Here is a 22,028-nt window from a genome sequence, read left to right as displayed (position 1 = left end):
ACCACTAGAAATTCTTGATCCTCAGTGGTATAATTCTTTTTCATGGGGAGAATTCCTTTGAAAAGTAGGAGCAGGTTACAAGAATAACATTATGGTTAAGTTGTAGAGGGACAGCACCTACTCCGAAGGTGCATACTTCTACCTCCAGGATAAATGGCTGGGACAGGTCTGGATGATGTAGGCATGGATCAAGGGTAAACTCCTCTTTGAGACGTTTGAAAGCCTGGATAGCGTCCATCTTCCAGTTCTTGGTATCCATGCCCTTATTAGTTAAGGCTGTGAGTGGAGCTGCCAGAGAGAAGTAATCATGGATAAATTGTCTGTAGTAATTTGCAAACCCCAGGAAGCACTGTAATGCTTTAGGGCCCATGGGGCCACTCCAGTATGGCTTTTAATGTATCAGGGTCCATATGGAGGCTTTGGCGAGAAATGATGTATCCCAAGAAGGGAGGTTTTTCTTGTTTGAAAGTACACTTCTCTAACTTGGCATAGAGATGGTCCTCAGGGAGCCTTTGGTGAACCTGTTTCACATGACAGTGGTGCTCCATTAAGGACTCTGAGAAGATCGGGATATCATCCAGAGTAAACTACCACATGGGAGTAGAGAAGGTCCTGGAAGATCTCACTTACCATGAATGTGAAGACTGTGGGGGCCTTGCATAACCTGAAGGACATCACTAGGTATTCATAGTGTCCATCACGGTGTTAAAAGCAGTCTTCCATTCATCGCCCTCTCTGATTCTGATCAGATTGTAAGCTCGCCAAAGGTCTAGCTTGGTAAATATTTGCACCCCTTGAAGGTGGTCAAAGAGATCTGAGATTAAGGGAATAGGATAATGATTCTTCTTGGTAATAGTGTTGAGACCATGATAATCAATCCTTCCCTACGAAAAAGAATCCAGTCCCTGCCAGTGAGGAAGAGAGGCGAATGAACACTGTCTCCAAGTTTTCTTTGATGTATTTAGACATTGCCTCCATTTCCAATGCAGAAAATAGGTAGATTCTACTCCTCAGCGGTACCTTCCCAGGTACCAAGTCAATGGTACAGTCATAGGATTGGTGAGGAGGCAGGACCTCTGCCTGCTGTTTACTAAAGACAGTGTATTCAGCGTGCTGTGGTGGCAGGCCAGGTAAATCCTGGGTGACAATCCAGGCAAGGGACAAGACAAGCCAGACTTTGGTGAGACAATGCTCATGGCAGGTAAGGACTTCATTGGGCAAGCTGTAAGGTACCCCAGTCAATATATGGGGTTGGTGAAACATGAACCATGATAGACCCAGAATGAGCACATTGACTGCCTTGTGGAACTTGTACAGGCTGATGTGCTCTTGGTGCAGGAGAAATGGTTTATATTACAAGCGGAACAGCATCCCTCTTGATCTACCACAGCAAGAATTCTCCAGGAACCGACAAGATGGTGAATATGGTGTCCAGGGGAACAGTCTGAATACCATGCTGGTGTACCAATGACTCATGGATGAAGTTGCTTCCTGCAATAGTATCCAGGAATGCTTGTGCTTCAAGATGGTTGTCCTTGATTGAAAGACATACAGGTACTAAGATTTATGCAGAGATACAGGGTTGATCTAGGGTGGCCTCTCCCACCAGCCCTAGGTCCTGGAGTTTCCCAGTTTCTCTGAACAATGACCTGTGAAGTGCCTCAATGCTGCACAATATAGGCATAGGATGAGGTGCCACCTCCTCTGCTTTTCCTCTGGAATTAGTTTAAGGTAATCCACTTGCATGGGCTCCTCAGGAAGATTACTCGGTTCTTGTGGCCTGGTTTGCTCTCTTTTGGAAACAGGATACTGGGCTTGATGGACCCTTGGTCTGACCCAGTATGGCAATTTCTTATGTTCTTAAAACCGGCATGGTAACCAATGGGTGCTGGAAGCTGGGAAACAAATGGATTGGATGTCAAGCCATGCCTCTATCATGAGCTTGCTCCTGGAAGCAGAGATCAAGCATATGGCCAAGCTGATCGGGTCCTCCAAGGATTTTGAATCATGTCTGGCTAACTTATCTTTGATTTTCTCTGAAAAGCCTAGACGAAAGATGGTGACCAGGCTGTCGTAATCGATTGGAGTTCTGCAAGCATCCGAAAGTGAACAGCATATTCACTTATGGTCCTGGAGACTTGCTGGATCTGAAGTAGTTCAGCAGCCATAGAGGGAATCTGTCTGGCTTCGTAGCGGGTGGTCATGCTCCCAGAGGAAATATGACCAGGCTAGGGCAGACCCTTCCAGTAGAGAGAGAGGATGTAAGTGACTTTCACCTGAACAGAAGGAAAGAGAGGTACCTGTAGTTCAAATTGTATCCTGCATTGATTCAAACACCCCCCCCCCCCCCGCCATACTAGGGTGGAGGAAGCAGATGAAACATGGCGGACATGAACCAGACAGGAGGAGCCAGTGATCATAGAAGCTTCTGGCTGGAAAGCTAGGCCTTGAATAAGTTTGGTCAAATCCTGAAGCTAGTCTTGCTGCTGCTTCAACTGGATTGCCAGTCCAGAGATGGCAGAGGCTTGAGATTAGTCTGCCGAGCTCATGGCCTCAGCAAACTGTGAAGGATGGCAGGTGAGTGAGCTGTTTGTGCTGTGTCCTAGTTAATGCAGCCTCAAGGACGAACCCACAAGCCCTTCACTGGCAGCTGGTGGATGTGCCTTATAGCGGGACAGTTTGGAGTTGCACCTTTACCAGCCACCTCCCCCTCAGATTGAGCCCTTGGGTTCTGGTGGCTGGCAGGATTAAAGCAGGTCCCTAGGGCGATGAAGATAACTGGAGTCCTAAGGCACACTGAGGTCAGGGTAGGCAGCAGATGAATGGAGTCTGGAATAGGCCAAGGTCAGGGCAGTTAGCTAGCAGGAGTGGTCAGATACAGGCAGCAGGGAAGACGAGGTTGTGTCCAAGCAAAAGATCAGTGCCAGATGGCATACAATCGTTGTCAAGATCAAGAGAAACAGACAAAGGGTGAATGGAGACACATGAAAGATGCTGGACAAGATGGGCAGGGCAGGACAAGGCAAGTTTGGAGGAAGAAGTCAAAGCTAGAAGAGACGAGGCTCGACAAAGAAGACAAGGCTGGACGAGGCAAGGCTGGACAAAGAAGATAAGGCTGGAGGAGGCAGGAAGCAGGATCCACATGCAGGAGCAACTCACATTACTCTGGATTAGAAGACCCATTGCTGAGGCATCTGAGGGGCATCTGTGGTAGCTTTAGTCAATAGATGGCCTCTTCAAATACCGGTCCATGCAGCACATGCATACCTAGAGGGAGCTAGCAAAGCAGGGTGTCAGCGTGAGAGCCGCACAGTGTGGCACGGGAGGAGAGGGGCTATATTTCTGCTGTGCATGCGGCCCGTGGCATTGGAGGTGAGTGAGGCGGCTCTCGGGAAGTTGCTGCGAGCCGTGCTCATAACCAAGGAATGGTTGAAGTTTTTATCCTCAAGGAGGGTATGATGTTGGCAGTTAGCAAAAGGGAAGGGAGGAATTAGTGACATCAGGAGGGCATCATGTGGTTGCTATCAGTGAGAAGATGAGAAGGAGGAGCTGAGTTGATGGCATTGAGGAGCAGGGGATGCTAGGAAAAGAGGGCAGCACCGGTGGGAAAGTCATTAAGGTTGAGAACATAGAAGAGCAGGTGATCCTGAATTTGTTTATTTATTAATAGTCATTTGATATTCTGCCTTTTACCACAAATGGCCTCAAGATGGGAGTGAGCATAAACATTGATGGGAAAAGGGGCAAAAATGATTGTGGAGCAGTACAAGCAGTAGTTTTCCAAGGGTGCCAATAAGAGCAGGGGATAAAGTCAACAAGAGCAGGAAAAAAAAAAGGAATGAGTTTGAGGGCAAGGGAAGAGGGGTGACGTCGATGTTAGAGGAGGGAGAGGAGAAATATTGGTAAAGAGCAGGAAGAGAAGGGGCAAAGTTAGCAGCTGAGGCCAGGCAGGATGGAGTCTGTGGGATGGAGGAGAGAATGTTGTAAGGTGGGGTTGGAGACAATGTTTTTGGAGGTAGGGCAGAAATGTCAGCACTGACTTGAAGAAGCATTGGGGTGGGAGTGTGAGGGCCACAGAGGGTGAAGCCTGCAGCAGAATATGGTGGTGGTGGTGGAGGCACGGTGTTGGCATTTTAGGGGGCCATCAGGGGGGAGGGCCTGAAGAGATGAGAGTCCAGGGAAGGAGAAGGGCATGTTGAAAGGGGGTGGTGAAGGGGCCAGGAAGGGGATATGGCGAGATGATAGACTGACAGAGGAGTCAGTAGCAGTGGGAGCACAGGGGGTGGTAATGGGAGAAAAGGGGCATGATGAAATGGTGACAGGACCAAGCCCAGGAGGTTATGAAAGGATTTGGGGAAGGGGATATATCTAGTGCATCAGCAGTGTTGTGAGCGATTGGAAGAGGTTTAGTGCATAATTGGTGTCTGGGAGCGACTGTGAGGGAGGGCGCATCTGTGGTGGTGCGAGTAGGTGGTGTTTGTGTGGTGGGAAGAGTCAATATCAGCAGCGAGTAGGTGGTGTTTGTGTGGTGGGAAGAGTCAATATCAGCAGCCAGGAGATATGTAGATCATGGTGGGGGATGGACATGGGAGAGGTCCATCGAGGGGTGATAGCAAGGGATAATCAGGAGAGAAGTTGATGGTAGGAGATAGGAGGGTGTGTCAGTGGTGGAGGGGAGTGAGGAGATCATGACTGGAGTTGGAAATAGGGAGTTGAAGGATAGAGAAGGAACAACAGAGGTTCCCACAGGAGCCAGAGGCCTCAATCCAGAAGGGAGGGTCAGTAAAGAAAGAATTGGCAGTATCAGCAGGGAAGAGAGGAACACAAGTGAAATGTTCCACCTTCATTTGCCCCAGATCCCTATGTCAGTCACAGCTGGCTGTGCTGCACTTTTACACTTGTGCTTATGGGCAACAGATGAAAGGATACAGACACCTTGGTATTAGGCATTTGCTGTCTTGTTTTTGAAACAAAAGAAAAATGAATGAAGTGTCGTTAGTGTTTTGTTTTACCAAAATAAAATACTGAAACACAGCTGTCATTTTTAAATAGACTTTCAGGGCTCTCTTACACACTGTGAGGCCCACCCCACTTCTCACGACCCACCCAGCTTCCTTCTTATCATACCTTAAGCTGGTTCTCCCCCTCCAGGGGCAGTAGCAATCCCAGTCACTCTTGCCTTGCCGGTGCTATACTGTCACCGGTACCATTGTTTTGTAGGGCAAGAGCCAGAACTCTTATGAGAAATGGCAACAGCACGGCAGGAGCAACCGGGAATCAATTTTGCTCCCAGTTTAAAGTATGATAAAGGGGAGGTGAGACAGAGTCTGGGTTGGCCTGCAGGGGCCAAGAGAGAGGCCAGAGGGGCTATTTAAAAATGGTGATTGGGGTTTGGTTTTAGTGTGTGCTATTGTAAAATGATAGGGAACCACCACCCCTCCCCCTGAAAAAAATAGCATACAATTAAAATATTTCTTTGCACACCCTTACTTGTTCAAGGCTGTACCTTCATAACCTTAAACATGAAGCTCAGAATGGGGACAAAAAAGGGAGACACAACAGAGTAAAGAGCAGGCAAGTTGATGTTTTGAAGAATTTAACTAATACTAGCATATCATTATAAAATGTAATGCCATGCTTTCATTTGTTGCCATGTTTTCTTATGAAACAGATATTTCAGCCTTTTACTGTATTTTTTTTTTTAACTTTCTATAGACTTTTGAGGTGGAGCTTTATATTAACATAGCAAAATGCTTATCAGAAATGGCAGATACAGAAATTGATCGAATATGTCACGTCTCAAAGGTAAATGATTTTTAATCTAAATTGCATAAGGTTTTATATGCTTGCACTCACAGTGCGGTGCTTATCTGCTGCATAGGCATGTTTGAACATAATTTGTTCCGGTTAAAAAACAGTTTGACCATATTAATTACAGAAAAAAAAACACCTTGACAACTGAACTATATCATATACTGTAATTTCAAAAGAGTACTCAAAAAGCAACCAGTTTTTTTGGGGGGGGTTTACTTTTTGAATGATCTTTTGAAACGATAAAAACCATTTGTCCATATAAACAAGAGTGGGCAGTTAAAATAATTTTTTGTAGGTTCCATGTTGTTCTCCAGGGTTGGTTTTATATACTTGAATAACACAATTCAATAATTCAGATTAGTTAATTCATCCTTTTCCCATTACATTTTATTATTTTGTGTTTATTTATATCATCTTTTGACCAAAATATTTATTTAAATAATGATATTAAGTTAAAAAAAGATCATTTAATCAGTGTGAGGTCAAATGCAAAGGAACATATTTAACAAACAACTAGGCTGCCTTCACAAACTCATTCATTCAAAGCAGTTCACATAGAATCAGGAAGATGGATAAGACACCCAAAGAGAGGAATTTTGAAGAGACAGTGATGGGACAGGGTGACAACATAGTAACTTAGTAAATGATGGCTGATAAAGATCCAAATGGTCCATCCAGTCTGCCCAATAATTTGTTTAGGGTAGTAACTGCAACTTCATGCAGATTATACCCACACAGATATCTTACACCTAAAGTTAACACAGCTTTCTCTGTTTCTTCATTTCTATCCTCGAACCACTAGGGATCCTCTGTGTCTCTCCAATGCCCTTTTTAATTCCATTACAGTTCTTGTCTTCATCATCTCTACTGAGACGGCATTCCATGCATCCAGCATGTTTTCTATGAAGAAGCATTTCCTGACATTGTTCCTGAGGCTACTTGGAATTTAATATCACGACCCTTAGTTTTATAGCTTTCTTTCATTTGGAAAAGGTTTGATTCTTGTGCACCATTAATACCTTACGAGTATATCTTCCCTGACTCTTCTCTCCTCCAGGGTGTACATATTTAGGCCATAACAACATAAGAAGTGCCATACTGGGTCAGACCAAGCGTCCATTGACCCCAGCATCTTGTCTCTGACCGTGGCCAATCCCTAAAAATAGTTTGTTTCTTGTGCTCACTTATCTGCGAAGTGGTGGAACTCCGAGTTACCTGGTTAATAATTAACTTTTGATGGACTTTACTTTCATAAACTTGTCCAAACTTTTTAAACACAGCTATGCCAGCTGCCTTGACCATATTCTCCGTCAACAAGTTCCACAGCTTCATTGTGTATTGAGTGAAAAATATTCTCCACTTTGTTCTAAATTTGCTACCGAAGACTTTTATTTATTTATTTATTAACTTTTATTTACCGACATTCGTGAAACACATCATGCCGGTTTACATAGAACTCAATTGGGAGATACAGTATAACAATATAACAATATAACAGTATGACATTGAAACAATAGGATGTTACTAAAACGAGAAGCAACAAACAGAAAACCAAAAGCAAAATACAACAAAATAAATAATGTTAAAGGAAAACGAGGAGTGTAGGTTTGAAAGGAGGGTAGGCAGGGGGGTAGGGCGAGGGGGGGGGGAGGGTAAGGGGTAGAAGGTAGGAAGGGTAGGAAAAGGGGAATAAGTAAGGGAAAAGAAGGTATAGATTGAGGAAATAGGGGAGAGAAAGGGGAAAAAGGAAGGGGGGGAGAAAGGCTTGTTTGAAGAAATGAGGGGAGAGAAAGGCAGAAAAGAGGGGTACTATGTACAGAAGATTAATGTACATGGAATCGCTTAACTAAGTAGGATTATGGAAAAGTTGAAGCAGGCGGTATTCAATGGGGTAAAAGGTTTGCCATATGTTGCTATATTGGGTCAGACCAAAGATTCATCAAGCCCAGTATCCTGTTTCCAACAGTGGCCAATCCAGTCACAAGTACCTGGCAGGATCCCAAGGGGTAAAAAGATTCCAAGCTGCTTATCCCAGGGAATTCCAGAGCTTAATTATGCATTGAGTAAAAAAAATATTTTCTCTTACTAGTTTTAAATGTATCTCCTAATAACGTCAATGTGTGTCTCAGATTTCTGTACTTTTGAAAGAGTAAACAACCAATTGTTTACTCGTTCCATTCCATTTGTTTTTGTTTTTTTTTAATTTATATTTTATTGAGATTTTAACAAAATTTTTACATTTTGCAAAATCAAGCAATGATTATTGGATTAAAGAAACAAAAATAAACATAATATTACCACAAACTACATATGAATTAATTCTCAATAATCAATAGTCCCCATAATGGGAGGATGTTTCATAAGTAATAATCAAATATCAAGAAAAAACTGTAATACATATACAGAAAACGGGAGAAAATTACATTTTACAGCCTTACACCTCAAGCCTGTTCTTTATCACCCAAAAAAGCTTCCAAGTGGGAGGGATCCTGAAAAATGAACTTATTTTTTTGAAAAACAACCGAACACTTTGAGGGAAACTTCAAAAAGAATGTAGCACCTAGAGCTAGTACTCTCGGTTTCATTACTAAAAATTGTTTCCTTCTCATTTGTGTGACTCTAGAAACATCAGGAAATATATGGATCTTCTGCCCACAAAACTGAATATCTTTATTAAGGAAATACTTTTGTAAAATCATATTCTTGTCCCTTTCCCTACAGAGAGTTACTGACATAGTCGCTCTCTGTGGAATATCATCTATAGAAGATTCAAGAAAGGAGGTTAAATTTGGAGATTGTTGGACTTGATCCATAGCTTCTTCCCCCACTTGAATCTCTAATTTGGATCTAGGGACATAGTAAATCTTGGAAATCGATCTTTCATCAACTGTTGATATTGAAAGGATCTCAGACAAGTATTTTTTCAATAATTCTAAAGGAGATAGTAACCTGGTTATAGGAAAATTTAAAAATCTCAAATTTCTAATTCGATTTTGATTCTCCAGGTTTTCTATCTGCCTGTGAATTATTATCCCATCTTTTATAGAAGAATTATTAACATCTTGTACAACTTTTATTTGTGTTGACATTATTTTACTCTGTTCTTCTAAGCAATTTAATCGGTTGTTATGCATCTCCAACATATTTTTAATTTCAACAGTTGACTTACTATTCTGGATAATTGAACTCGACACAATTTTTTGTAAGCTAGTTAACGCCTGCCAAATATCAGCAAGTGTGATATTTTGAGGATCTAAAGGTTCAATTACTGTCCCTGTAGATCCAGAACCCTCACCCTGCCCATTCAACTCATTACCCCCAGTATTAGGTTGAACAAAATCTACATTTAAGTTTACTTCCCCTGGTAACAAGGTTTGGGATACAGGGTTAGTACGTACTAGTAAGGATTGAAGTTGCTGTGGTGACCTGGTGTTGTCTGAGGTTCCAGACGAAAAGTATATTTCCGGTATAACCTCCCGAGCAGTCTGGCTCGCCCTCCTATCACAAGGGAATCCATTGGGCCTCTAACCGGTACCAATGGAGTTGACATACAAACTTTTACCTTCCTTTTTCTACCCATATAAAATCTCTAGAAGGGGCGCGCTCCTTTGGCGCGCGGCTTCGGTTGCGCGCCGCTCCTTCCCCGAATTTGTACCTTGGAGGTCGTCCCCGATTGCTGACGTCGCCGGGGGGCGGCACTACGGGCGAGTCAGGATGTTGTAGCTCCGGCGTTGCAAGCAAGTCGAAGACTCACAGTCCCCGGGCCAAATTACTCTCTTTCGAGAGTCTCTCCCTCAGTCCTCCTCCGGATTCAGAGCTGCTCCTTCCCCGAATTTGTACCTTGGAGGTCGTCCCCGATTGCTGACGTCACCGGGGGGCGGCACTACGGGCGAGTCAGGATGTTGTAGCTCCGGCGTTGCAAGCAAGTCGAAGACTCACAGTCCCCGGGCCAAATTACTCTCTTTCGAGAGTCTCTCCCTCGGTCCTCCTCCGGATTCAGAGCTGCTCCTTCCCCGAATTTGTACCTTGGAGGTCGTCCCCAATTGCTGACGTCGCCGGGGGGCGGCACTACGGGCGAGTCAGGATGTTGTAGCTCCGGCGTTGCAAGCAAGTCGAAGACTCACAGTCCCCGGGCCAAATTACTCTCTTTCGAGAGTCTTTCCCTCTGTCCTCCTCCGGATTCAGAGCTGCTCCTTCCCCGAATTTGTACCTTGGAGGTCGTCCCCGATTGCTGACGTCGCCGGGGGGCGGCACTACGGGCGAGTCAGGATGTTGTAGCTCCGGTGTTGCAAGCAAGTCGAAGACTCACAGTCCCCGGGCCAAATTACTCTCTTTCGAGAGTCTCTCCCTCGGTCCTCCTCCGGATTCAGAGCTGCTCCTTCCCCGAATTTGTACCTTGGAGGTCGTCCCCGATTGCTGACGTCACCGGGGGGCGGCATTACGGGCGAGTCAGGATGTTGTAGCTCCAGCGTTGCAGGCAAGTCGAAGACTCAGACATAGTCCCCGGGCCAAATTACTCTCTTTCGAGAGTCTCTCCCTCGGTCCTCCTCCTCCATTTGTTATTTTATAAACCTTTATCATATCTCCCTTCAGCCATCTCTTCTCCAAGCTGAAGAGTTATAACCTCTTCAGCCTTTCAGCTGATCACCCTTCTCTATACCTTTTCTAATTCTGCTATATCTTTTTTTGAAATATGGTGACCACAGCTGCACATAATACTCAAAATGAGGTCGCACCATGGAGCTATAAAGAGGCATTATGATATTATTTGTTTTAGTCTCCATGCCTTTCCTAATAATTGCTAGTATTCTATTTGCTTTCTTGGCTGCTGCTGCACACAGAACAGAAGATTTCAGCGTATTATCAACAATGACGCCTGGATCCTTTTGCTGAGTAGTATTTCCTGATGGTGGAACCTTGCATTGTGTAGCTATAATTTGGGTTGCTCTTCCCTAAGTGCATCAATTTTCACTTGTCCACATTTAATTTAATTTGCCTTTCACATGCCCAGTCTCCCAGTTTTGCAAGGGCCACAATTTCTCACAATCCTCTTGTGATTTAACAACTTTGAATAATTTTGTTTCATTGGCAAATTTGATCACCTCACTTGTTCCCATTTTCAGGTTGGTTATAAATATATTAAAAAGCAGTGGTCCCAGAACAGATCCTTAGGGCACTCCACTATTCACCTTTTTCCATTGGGAAAGTATTTAGACCTTTTAACCAGTTCACAATCCACAATAGGACAGTGCCCCTTATCTCATGACTTTTTAATTTCATAAGAAGTCTCTCATGAGGGACTTTGTCAAATGATTTCTGGAAATCCAGATTCATTATATCAACTGGCTCACCTTTATCCACAAGTTTATTTATACCCTCAATAAAAATGTAGCAAATTGGTGAGGCAAGACTTCTCTTGGCTAAATCTAGTTGTCTTTGTTCCATTAAAATATGTTTATATGTTCAGCAGTTTTGTTCTTTGTGATAGTTTCTACCATTTTGCCTGGCTCAGACATCACTCACCAGTATGTAATTTCCTGAATCCCTTTTTAAAAATTGACATTACATTGGCATCCCTCCAGTCTTTAGATACCATAGATGATAGTTTACAACTTTCCAATAGCAGGTCCACCGTTTCATTTTTCAATTTTTTAGCACTCTGAGATGTATACCATCTGGTCCAGATAATTTGCTTCTCTTTAGTTTGTCAATTTGCCCTAGTACATCTTCCAAGTTCACTAAGATTTATTTCATTTCCTGTAAATCATTAACTTTGAATATAATTTCTGGCATGGTATTCTCACTCTCTGCTGGCAGCGTCTCAGCGATTCTGATATTTAAATACCTATTTGGCTCGCATTTTGCAATACCGTTTCATCAGCAATACCACTGCCTTATTTAATTGCAATTTTTCCTCCAGCACAAACACCAGGTTTTGCTGTCTTAGATTCTATTGTGTTTCACCTATCCCCTGAAGAAGGAAGGAATAGTCCTTCTGAAATGTTGCAATGTCGGGCACTAGACACACAGCAATTTGATCTCTTCTGAGGCATTTCTTGGAGACATTTTTGCGATCCCAGAACAATAAGCATACAGGTAAGTACATATTATTTATTCATATTTGGACAATGTATTTTTATGTTTTATGTGCAATATAAAAACCTTAAAAAAAGGACCATTGAGAAAAGGGAGAAGTTGAACATGTATACTGATATTTATGAATGACTGTTTATAACTTCAGCATAAAAATGGGATTATAAAGCACCACATTATGTGTTTACCCGAGCCATATGATGGTCATTCAATTTTTATATATTTTTCACACATCTATTGTTTGTGTCAATTTTTGAGTCATTATTTTGAGTGAGATTTTTTTGTGATTATGGTTATCTCTCTTGCATCTTCCTTAGTGAAGACCAAAGCAAAGAATTAATTTAGTCTATTTGCTATTGCTTTGTCATATCTAAGAGCCCCTTTTATCCCTTGATCATCTAATGGTCCAACTGACTCCCTCGCAGACGTTTACTTTGAATGTAAAAGCCTTTATTATGAGTTTTTGCTTCCATGTTGGTTGACGGCGCTGACTACAGACCTCATTTGGATTACTATTGATGACTACGGACACAATTGGTTAAGACAAACTACAATTGGTACTTTTCACAGGTATTAGATGAGCTTATATATGCTATTGTGACATTGGCCTTGCAGGCATCAGTCCTGTCTTAATTGATTGCCCCTGAGGCAGCTCTATGTAAGAGTCGGGCATTATTAAATAAAGGGCTTTTCCAACTACCGATTCTCTTTGTTTCTACTGCTATACAGCCAACTGGATCGGCTTCCGCTTTGCTTCTTGGGTCCATTCCTATTTTCTTCATTCATTTTCCTTTTCTATTCCTCGAAAGATTTTTTTTTATAGCTATTATAGCCTCTCTTACCCCATCTTTTAACCATGCTGGTTATCGTTTAGCCTTCCTTCTACCTTTTCTAATGCGTGGAATACATCTGGTCTGGGCTTCCAAGATGATATTTTTAAATATCATCCTTGTCTGATCTAAACTCTTATTTTTGTAGTTGCTTCTTTCAGTTTTTTCCTAACCATTTTCCTCATTTTATCAGTCACTTTTTTTTAAAGTTAAATGCTGTCACACTAGGTTTCTTTAGTGTCCTCCCTCCAGTTATTAAGTCAGATTTGATCATGTTGTAATCACTATTGTCAAGTGACTCCAGCACTGTTACCTCTCACACAAATCCTGTGTTCCAGTAAAGACTAGGTTTAAGATAGCCTTTACTCTTGTTGGTTCTTATATCAGCTTCTTCATGAACTTTACCTCTCTAGCGAGTCATGATGAACCCTGTAGTGGTGCTATTAGAATGTAAAGGGAAGAACAGTAGTCTTCACCTACTGGATGTATGCTGGGTAATACTAAGAAACTTGAAGGTGATGAACTCCTTCAAGAAATCTGACGGGCTTTTTGTGCTGTTTGGCGGATCTTGAAAGGTGAAAGAAGCCTATAAAGCCATGATAGCAAGATGGTTCAAGTAGACCATCTCTTTAGCTAATATGCTTAATGATAGACAAGCAATGTGGTGCTCTATGCCTAAGCTCTTTGATCACAGGCATCTTCCTGGACAGAAGCATCATTGGTCTCTCCAGGTGAAATCTGCAAAGCAGCCAATTGGTTATCCCTGCACTTGTTTTCCAAGCACTACCTTAAGGCAGCCCTGTCTTCTTCTCACCCAGCCTAGAAGATAGCTTTTGTATCTCCCAAAAGTAATGGACTTGTCTAGCAGGTGAAAAGTAAAGTAAAATTGTTTTTACTTGATAATTTTCTTTCCTTGAGTCCTGTTAAACCAGTCCTAGCCCCACCCATATGAGTTTGTTTCTCTCTCTCTCGTCCCTTTCCTGTAGGGGAGATTGACCTTGAGGGACTGGAAAAAAAAGAGGGAGAAAGAGGCAAAAACAGTAGTATACAGGAGTTTCCATGCTTTGAGCATAGGCTACTGACAAGGGCCTGTGTCCACTCTCCTTTTTATGACTAAGAGTGAAGTCATGAAGTAGGTGTCTCCGGCAGTTGAGGAATGGGGAATCCCAAGAGTAATGGACTGGTCTAGCAGGACTTAAGGAAAGAAAATTATCAGATAAGAAAAATTTTACTTTTTAGAAGATGCCTTTTTAGTCTTCGATAGCCTCTTGTACAGCTCCATTTATCCATGCTGGTGAGTGATTCTTCTTCTTTTGATCTTTCTTATTTCCTGGAATGCATTTTATCTGGGTTTCCAAAATATTGTTTTAAATAGTCTCCATACCTCATGAAGGCTTTTGACACTTATATTCTTCTAACTAGTTTCCTCATCTTATCATAGTATCCCTTTTAAAGTTATATATTATTGTGATAATTGTATGTTTATTTCCTCCAGTGATTATCTCATAAGTCTTTTGGTGAAATTCGTTGCCAGAGGATGTAGTGAAAGCTGTTAGTATAGCTGGGTTTAAAAAAGATTTAGACCAGTTCCTGGAAGAAAAGTACATAAACCATTATTAAGATGGACTTGGAGAAATCCACTGCTTAACTCTGGGGTAAGCAGCATGGAATCTATCGACCATTTGGGATCATGCTAAGTACTTTTTACCTGGATTGGCCACTGGTGGAAACAGAATACTGGGCTTGATGGACTTTTGGTTTGAATCAGTATGGCACATCTTATGTTCTTATTGTGTGGACCTCACACCATTTTGGTTGCGTTTCTCTGGAACAATTCCATCCTGTCTCTATCTTTTTTGAGATACAGTCTGGTTATACCTGTCTCTTATGCAGCCCAACATCCCCACTGGCCTTAGTCACTGCTTGTGACATTGCTTTGCTATCTTCAAATCATCAGACTATCTCTACAAGCTCTTTCTCGGTCTATGCAGCAGTTTTTTGCCCCATCACATGCAGCTCCTTTGAATTACTGCACTCCAAATGCTTGACTCCACAGTTCATGAGTTTCTAGGGGTGAGCCAGTGGCTCAGCCACCCAGAGCACAAAGCACCTTGAGGGTAGAAAACTAACAGAAATGTTAGCACTGGCTAGCAGCAGATGAAGAGCCAGGAAGGAGAAAGGGGAGAGAACAAGCATAGCAGGTGATCCCAGATTTCCCTGTTTTCTCCACCCCACCCCCATCCTGATCCTTGGTTCTTTCTCCCCTCTCCCCTCCTTTCCCGACTGGCAGTTGTAGAGCTGTGCATCATTATCTCATGTGGCCTCTTCTTCTTTGTAGTTGTAGTACTGCAATATGAACCTCCCAGTCCCTCATAAATTTCACGCTGTTCTTATGGGACCTGACAGCAAGTCAGAGTTCATACTTTGTAACTGGAGCTGTGTGGCAGAGGAGGCTACACAAGGTAAAGAAGTGAATGTTCTCTTCCTGTTGGCTGAGGAGAAGCGAAAGAATGGAGGAATGGGGAAAAGACAAGGGACTGAGGAGAAATGGTGAGTGAACTGTGGATGTGTGAGAGAGGACTGGAGATGCATGAAGGACAGAATAGAGAAGGGCGAGAGGGAGAAAAAACCTGAGGTCATGTTGGGGAAGAGCAAAAAAGAGAGAGAGAGGTTTTTCCTTTGAATGGGGGTGGGGAGAAGACAACCTGGGATCATACTCTCGGGGTGGGGAAAGGAGAGAGAACTGTGGATTGGAGTGGTTGGAGGATGGAATGGAAAGGGGTTCAAATACACTTGCAGGCCCCATATACTAAAATGTCTAGTTATGATTCTGGCAGTGGCCAGTTTGTTCCAGAATGAAACAGGGAGAGTAATGGAGCAGAATTGATGATGAGCACACAGTGATGTGGACATGTTTAGAAGAAGCCAGAACTACAAGAGACCATCAATGTGAGTGGAGAAAGAGCTGAAATCTGGGAATTTTGTCCTGCTTCAGGAAATAGGAAGGTAGTGAAGAGAAATATGTGGGAAAGACATGGGAGAAACGAAGAGAATTGTATATCTTCACCTGTAATCAGTGTTTGGATATGTAGAACGTACTAAATAGCACAATAAAGTTTTTATTGTTAAAAAAAAAAAAGAATTTTTTTCTTTTAACATCAATAGAATTTAGCTGAGTTCTTTTTCTACCATTTTGAGGTATCATAGGTAATCCACAAACCGAGTGAGGGCCAAGAGAATAATAAACTGTTGATTGGCAAAAATGTTAGTTATAAAACGTAATAAGGGCTAATCTAATCGACAGAGCCAGACATAGTCTTCCTCACAAGTAAGTACCAAGGTGGGTCTCTTCCTGTTTCCTTCCCATATACCTTGTTGGTGGTATTTAGTTCCGCAAAATGAGCATCGGAGTCTACATGGTGATTTGTGACATATCATATGTACCAGAAAATGTTAATTGAATTTTGTTTAACTCTAGTAATCTCAGGTTAAGCTATTCTGAGCAAGTGCATATTTTTATTGGCTAGTGCATTTGGATCTGGAATTTCATACCCTGAGGACAGACCCAAATATAGAAGCACCCTGATGGGAAAGATCTATGGATCATACCATATTTGCAAGCATAAAGCATTCAGTTTCTAGTGTATCCCTAAGTGCGAGGAAATGTTCCATAGCATGTCCAAGGACTGGAAATTGCCAACTTCAAATTTAACAGCTTTTCTTGTGCTAAAGGACAACTTCTTCCACACTTGCAGTGGTGCTTTTTCTTCCTTTGGTGGGTTTCAGTGATTTGAGAGGATTATTACACGGGAAAGTTTACAGGTTGCTTTCTTTTTAATTAATGAATGTATTTATTTATTTAAGATCTTTTCTATACCGTCGTTTGGTCATGCACCATCACAACGGTTTACAGAGAGGCACATATATTTAATGTTCAGCTTGGGTCATACTATCTTACAAAGTGCCAATATAGTTTCGGTTACATGTTTCAATAATACAATCTATATGAAAGGTGACATGAATCTTGTCCATATATATGATTAATAGGGTAACCATATAAGTATAGTACTTTATACTGTCTCTATTTAGTTTTAAAAGTAAAGTATGAGAGAAAATAATAAAATATGCAAATACGCATCTAGGTGACTTTGTGCTGTGTGTTGATGTTCCATTGCCTGTTAGCTTCTATTTCTTATTCTCCATTTTCACTGTAAAAAGCTTTTTTGAAAAGCCAGGTTTTTAAACTTTTTTTGAAGAGTTTTAAATCTCTCTGTAATCTAGTTTCTAGGGGCATAGTGTTCCACAAAATTGGTCCAGCTAAGGATAGGGCTCGCTCTCTGACTTGAGTCAGTCTGGCTGCCCTGGCTGAAGGGATGGTTAGAAGGGCTTTATTGGCTGATCTAAGACTTCTCTGGGGGACATGTAAGCACAGCGCTGTGTTTAACCAATCTGCTTTTTCTTCATTAGTTTGTGAATTGTGCAGAGTGTTTTATATTGAACCCTTTGTTCTATTGGCAGCCAGTGTGATGGACCTTGTTAAAGTAAGTAATAGTGATGGACCTTGTTAAAGTAAGATGAAGAATAAAGATGTTCATTTTCCAAAGAGGGACAAGCAGGATGGTGATATCAGTTGGAGCCCCTCACAGATGTTTGACTTCAAAACTTCTAACAATTTTGAATATGCTCCACCGGCCATATGCAGCCTTGGTCGCTCCCTCACATCCCACAGAGGGCTTTTCAGTCCATGACAAAGCTAAAGACTTGGAGATACCATTCCAAGAGGTGGCAGGAGAGTTTTGTGAGGGCTATCATCTTGCCTATCCTCAGAGAAAGAAGAGTTGCTTTCCTGAGGACAGCAGGATGTCAGAGCTCACAAAACACTCCCACTTCCACTTGGAGTTGGTTTCTCTAAGTCTTTAGCTTTGTCATGAAGTGAGAAGTCCTGCATGGGATGTGGGGGAGTGGTCAGGGCTGCACATGCCCAGTGAGGCCACATTTAAATCTTCTGGAATCTTTGTAGTCAAACTTCTGTTCAAGGCTCTGTCTAATGTTGTCACCCATGTGTGAGGACTGGCATCCTGCTGTATGTGAATTGGAATGTTTGTTGATGACCATATTGTGTCAATTAGCAAATAAAACTAACATTTTACCATCACAATAATTGTGATTATAAGATATTTGATGGCTCCTTATATTTACAGATCAACTTCAATTTCTGTATCTTTAGAATCTTGTCCTTTGTTCATGTAAGGTGTTTTGGCTTTGTAGGACAATATTGAGAAGGCCACTTTCCTGAGAGTGTACTTGGTTTCTCAAGGCCGTGTTCCCTTGCTGTGTTTGAATGATGTCATCCGTGTTGCAGCTGCGTGTAGCCAGAAAGGAACTGTTGTTTGGATGATGATGCAAGCTTTTTACCAAGCACGGCTCATAAGTCACGAAAATACAGGTGAGAACACAGCAAAATAGATGAAGATATTCACCCCTCTTCTTTGCTGCCTGCATGTCTGTCTTAGAACTAGTAATAAGCATCTGCTATACATTAAGTGGTTGTGGCATTCCATCCCTACATTATTACTTCCAGCTAATGTAGAGGAGCTGGCTGCCATTTGGCTCACTGATGTGAATTCGCTTGTAAGGCTCAGATCTGAGAACACTTTGATTGAGGGGTGTTTGCTTTCTTTCTTCTCCAGATTTTTTCAGCTATCCCAACATTTCAGATATGAACTTTCCTTGGGGCCCAGCAGTATTTGCATCTCCAGTATCCCTGTTTTTACAGTACATAGAACCTCCAAAGAATTCTAGCACATGTTAGAATATTTTCTTGGCTATCCCCCAGTATCCCTTTTAGAATGTACAAAGTTCTAGCAGCTGTATACATCCTGGATTCCTTGAAGGTTTGGATGTCTTTTTATTGAACCAAGGTAACAATTGTGCAAAGATGGTAATGCACTTGGGCCTTCAAGGACCACACCCAGGTCCCTTAATTTTTATTGGAGACCTATGTATGGTCTTGAAAGCTAATATGTATCATCATCTTTGGATAATTATGATGTAGATCCAGTGAAAAAGATTATAACCTGCAGAGTATCCAGCCCTTTGGAGCCAAACACCTGTACATTTCATAGAAACCTATAATTATCACGGGTGCCTTTATTAGATGCTAAGCAGCATTGATCTTAAGGGGTTTAATGTATGTTTTTTTTCTGACCATGCTTTTATGCTTCTAACTTAGATTTTGTACAAGCAGCAATTTAATATAGCCTATTTTTTAACAGCTCTGATATTGTACCCACCTCTGCCACACACAGACTTTGTTTTGTGTTACCCGATTTGCCCATGTGTGAACTGGTCCTGGAGCAGAGCTCCTTCTCTTTGATTTATGATGATGATATCATATTTTGTAACACAGATGCCTCTCCATCATGAAAAGGGCTGAAGTCATTGACTCGGTTTATACAGCCAGTCTGTAAGACCTTAGATCTCGCTGTGAGCTTCTGGGTTGATAAACTCAATCTACCATCAGTGGAGCATGCAACCCAACATGCTCTGTCTAGTCACTTTATTTATTTTTTTCCCCATCTGGAAGTAATTATTATTATTATTATTATTTTTGATTTTTATATACCGGAGTTCCTGTATCAGATACAAATCACTTCGGTTTACATTTAACAGAGAGACTCTATAGGCTTTACATGGGTGCCCTAGGCCTTACATAGAACATGAAACAATGAGATAATACATTAAGCATATAATAAGATAAAATAAAATAAGTAGAACGCATATAATCAATAAATGCATATCTTAACATAACAAGAAACCAGAATATAGTTATTTACAGAATCATTCTATAGACCAAATTAGTCATTAGAATAAAGTTATTTACTGTAATAGCTGGATGACCATTAATAGTAATAGCTATTGATACTTTTAATAATGACCATTAAATGTAATAGCTGGATGACCATTAATCCCAGAGTAAGAATGAAGCTTGAGGTTGCACTTCTGACTTGAAGATTATGTTGGAGACAGGATGCTGGGCTTGATGGACCCTTGGTCTGACCCAGCATGGCAATTTCTTATGTTCTTATGTGACTCCGGTGAGCACTAATATATTTTATCTGAGATGGATAATTAATACTGTCTTGCACATAAACTGTTTTATATGTGACTGCTGCAGAAATAAGCAACAAGCTTATTCAGAGGAATTAGTTTCCCAACAACGTCTGGTGAATCAAAAGGAAGTGTGTGAGTTAGGGTGGGGGGAAGGGGGTTCTATGATGTATGTATAAAGTTCTGGTATTAGCTTTCTCTCTCACCCGGCAATTTATAGAAATAGGAAATCCCCTCTGGATGATGAGCCCCAATGTAGCTTCCCTGTGAAAATGTCATGTGCAACAGGGACTGCTGGATATCTAACTGCAAAGTTTGCAAGTCCAAATTCCCTGCCGAGAAGCATGCAGATGGAGTTAAAAAATAAACTCTCCATGCATTCTTTGCTAGGATGGCTCCGGCCCCAACCTGCATCCTTTTTTCCCCACACTGGGTTGGGGCGGGAGAAGGGAGGCTCATTTTGAAAGGGGCTTCCTTCACAGGTAAATACCCATTTACCTGAAGATAATTCCTTTGAAAATTGCCCTATAAGATCATAAGAGAGGAAAACACACAGGATATAAACAAAAATTGCATGGGGAAATAAACTTTGGGCAGACCAGCGTGCCATTTAGCCATCCAAGTATATTCCATTTAAATAAAACTGGTTTGGGACTTTCGGGATGACGTCACCGGGGTCGACAGCATAGCCAGCTCGCTCTGGGCCCCCTCCCCCCTCCATCGGACGCCATCCTCCCTGGGAAAAATATGATCCCCCTTCTTTTTTGATGGGAGACTGTGCAGACTGGTTGGGGCTGCCGTTTCACCGTGATTTGCAGCGAAAACGAGGCTTCTGGGACCGGTAAGGAGCAAAAAAAGGCACCATCCCCCCCGCAGTGCCAGCGATCCGGGCCAGCCTCCCTCCCTTCGAATCCGCTGTCATCCTTCCTACCTTCTTTGGCATCTGGACTTTAAACTCACGGGGGGTGCAGAGGACACATTTTGAGGCGGAACTGAGTGCTCAGGGGCCCGTAATGCGCCAGAGATCGGCGCAATCATGTCATTCTTATAGTGTGGCCAAGATGGCAGCCGTGGCCGCGGGAGATCATACAGCTCCGGTAGCAGAGGTCTCTGAGGAGGCCCTGCTTAAGATATCAGGCTCCTTAAAATTCAAACCTCCATCGAAAATGTTGTAAATGCTGTTGAGGGGCAGGCAAAGAGGCTGGATGAAGCGGAGCATAGGCTGTCTGATCAGGAAGACAGGCTGCAAGCAGCAGAAAGGCAAGTACAAGCGCTCTCTACGCAGAATTTTTCTTTGCTAGATCGGTTGGAAGATCAAGAGAATAGGAACCGCCGAAACAATTTAAAAATTATTGGCCTTCTTGAATCCGTACCAGACCAAGAACTATATGATCTTATTGAAACTTGGCTGCCCAGCCAGTTGGGCCTGACGTTGATCACTGGCCGCCTGCGCTGTGAAAGAGTGCACAGACTGGGGCCGCCTAGAGCCGATGCTAGTAAACCACGGCCCGTGATGGCCAGAATTCAGAACTGGTCTCACAAGATTCAGCTTATGCGAGCATTTAGGCAGCACTCGGGGGTGGAGTACCAGGGGCACAAGATCCTGTTGTTCCACGATTTCTCCGCCGCGGTATCTGCTCAACGGAAAGCCCTGTCCCCTGCCTGCACTGAGTTACACAAACGGGGGGTACTGTTTGCCTTACTTTTTTCCTGCGAAGCTACGAGTTCAACACAATGGTACTGTCCTTTTCTTTTGCAAAAAAGAAGACGCCAATTCCTTTATATCCTCGCTAGAGCCTGGCAATGTTACTTGAAGGGCAGAGGTGTCCTGATTTGTTTATGCCAGCGCCTCAGTTTTTGCTGTCCTGCCAACAGAACACTTAACTGACTGTTTTTTGGCCCTTTCTAGAGGGATGAGTTGTTGCTCTACATTGCCTCTGTTATCTAACTTTTTATTTTTCCTTTTTCTGCTGTCCGGGGGCTGACTCTGTTGGCTGTTTCAATTACCAAGTTCTCTTTAATCTGTTCTAATTACTTGAAGTTATATGTTACATGCAGGTGGGGGGGGGGGGGTGGGGATGGATGGGAGCGATACAAAGGGGGGGGGGGGGCAGAGGAAAGCCAGTGTGCCCTGCAGGGACGCTGGGTACTTTGTGCCTCTTGAGGAGCAAGGAGTTCTGG

The 22,028-nt window shown here is 42.5% G+C and overlaps 1 protein-coding gene across 1 annotated transcript in view; it reads left to right on the top strand.

The window, feature by feature from the left end:
- Window positions 1–22,028, top strand: part of FOCAD (focadhesin) — a 788,759-nt gene that overhangs the window by 737,557 nt on the left and 29,174 nt on the right. Inside the window, exons 39-40 of the mRNA XM_029606912.1 lie at window positions 5,716–5,805; window positions 18,006–18,183. Coding sequence (XP_029462772.1) covers window positions 5,716–5,805; window positions 18,006–18,183 — 268 coding nt within the window. The remainder of the gene's footprint in view (window positions 1–5,715; window positions 5,806–18,005; window positions 18,184–22,028) is intronic.

Source organism: Rhinatrema bivittatum, chromosome 1 (assembly GCF_901001135.1).
Source record: "Rhinatrema bivittatum chromosome 1, aRhiBiv1.1, whole genome shotgun sequence".
In the NCBI taxonomy this organism is placed as follows: domain Eukaryota; kingdom Metazoa; phylum Chordata; class Amphibia; order Gymnophiona; family Rhinatrematidae; genus Rhinatrema; species Rhinatrema bivittatum.
This window is presented reverse-complemented; position numbering and strand designations above follow the sequence as displayed.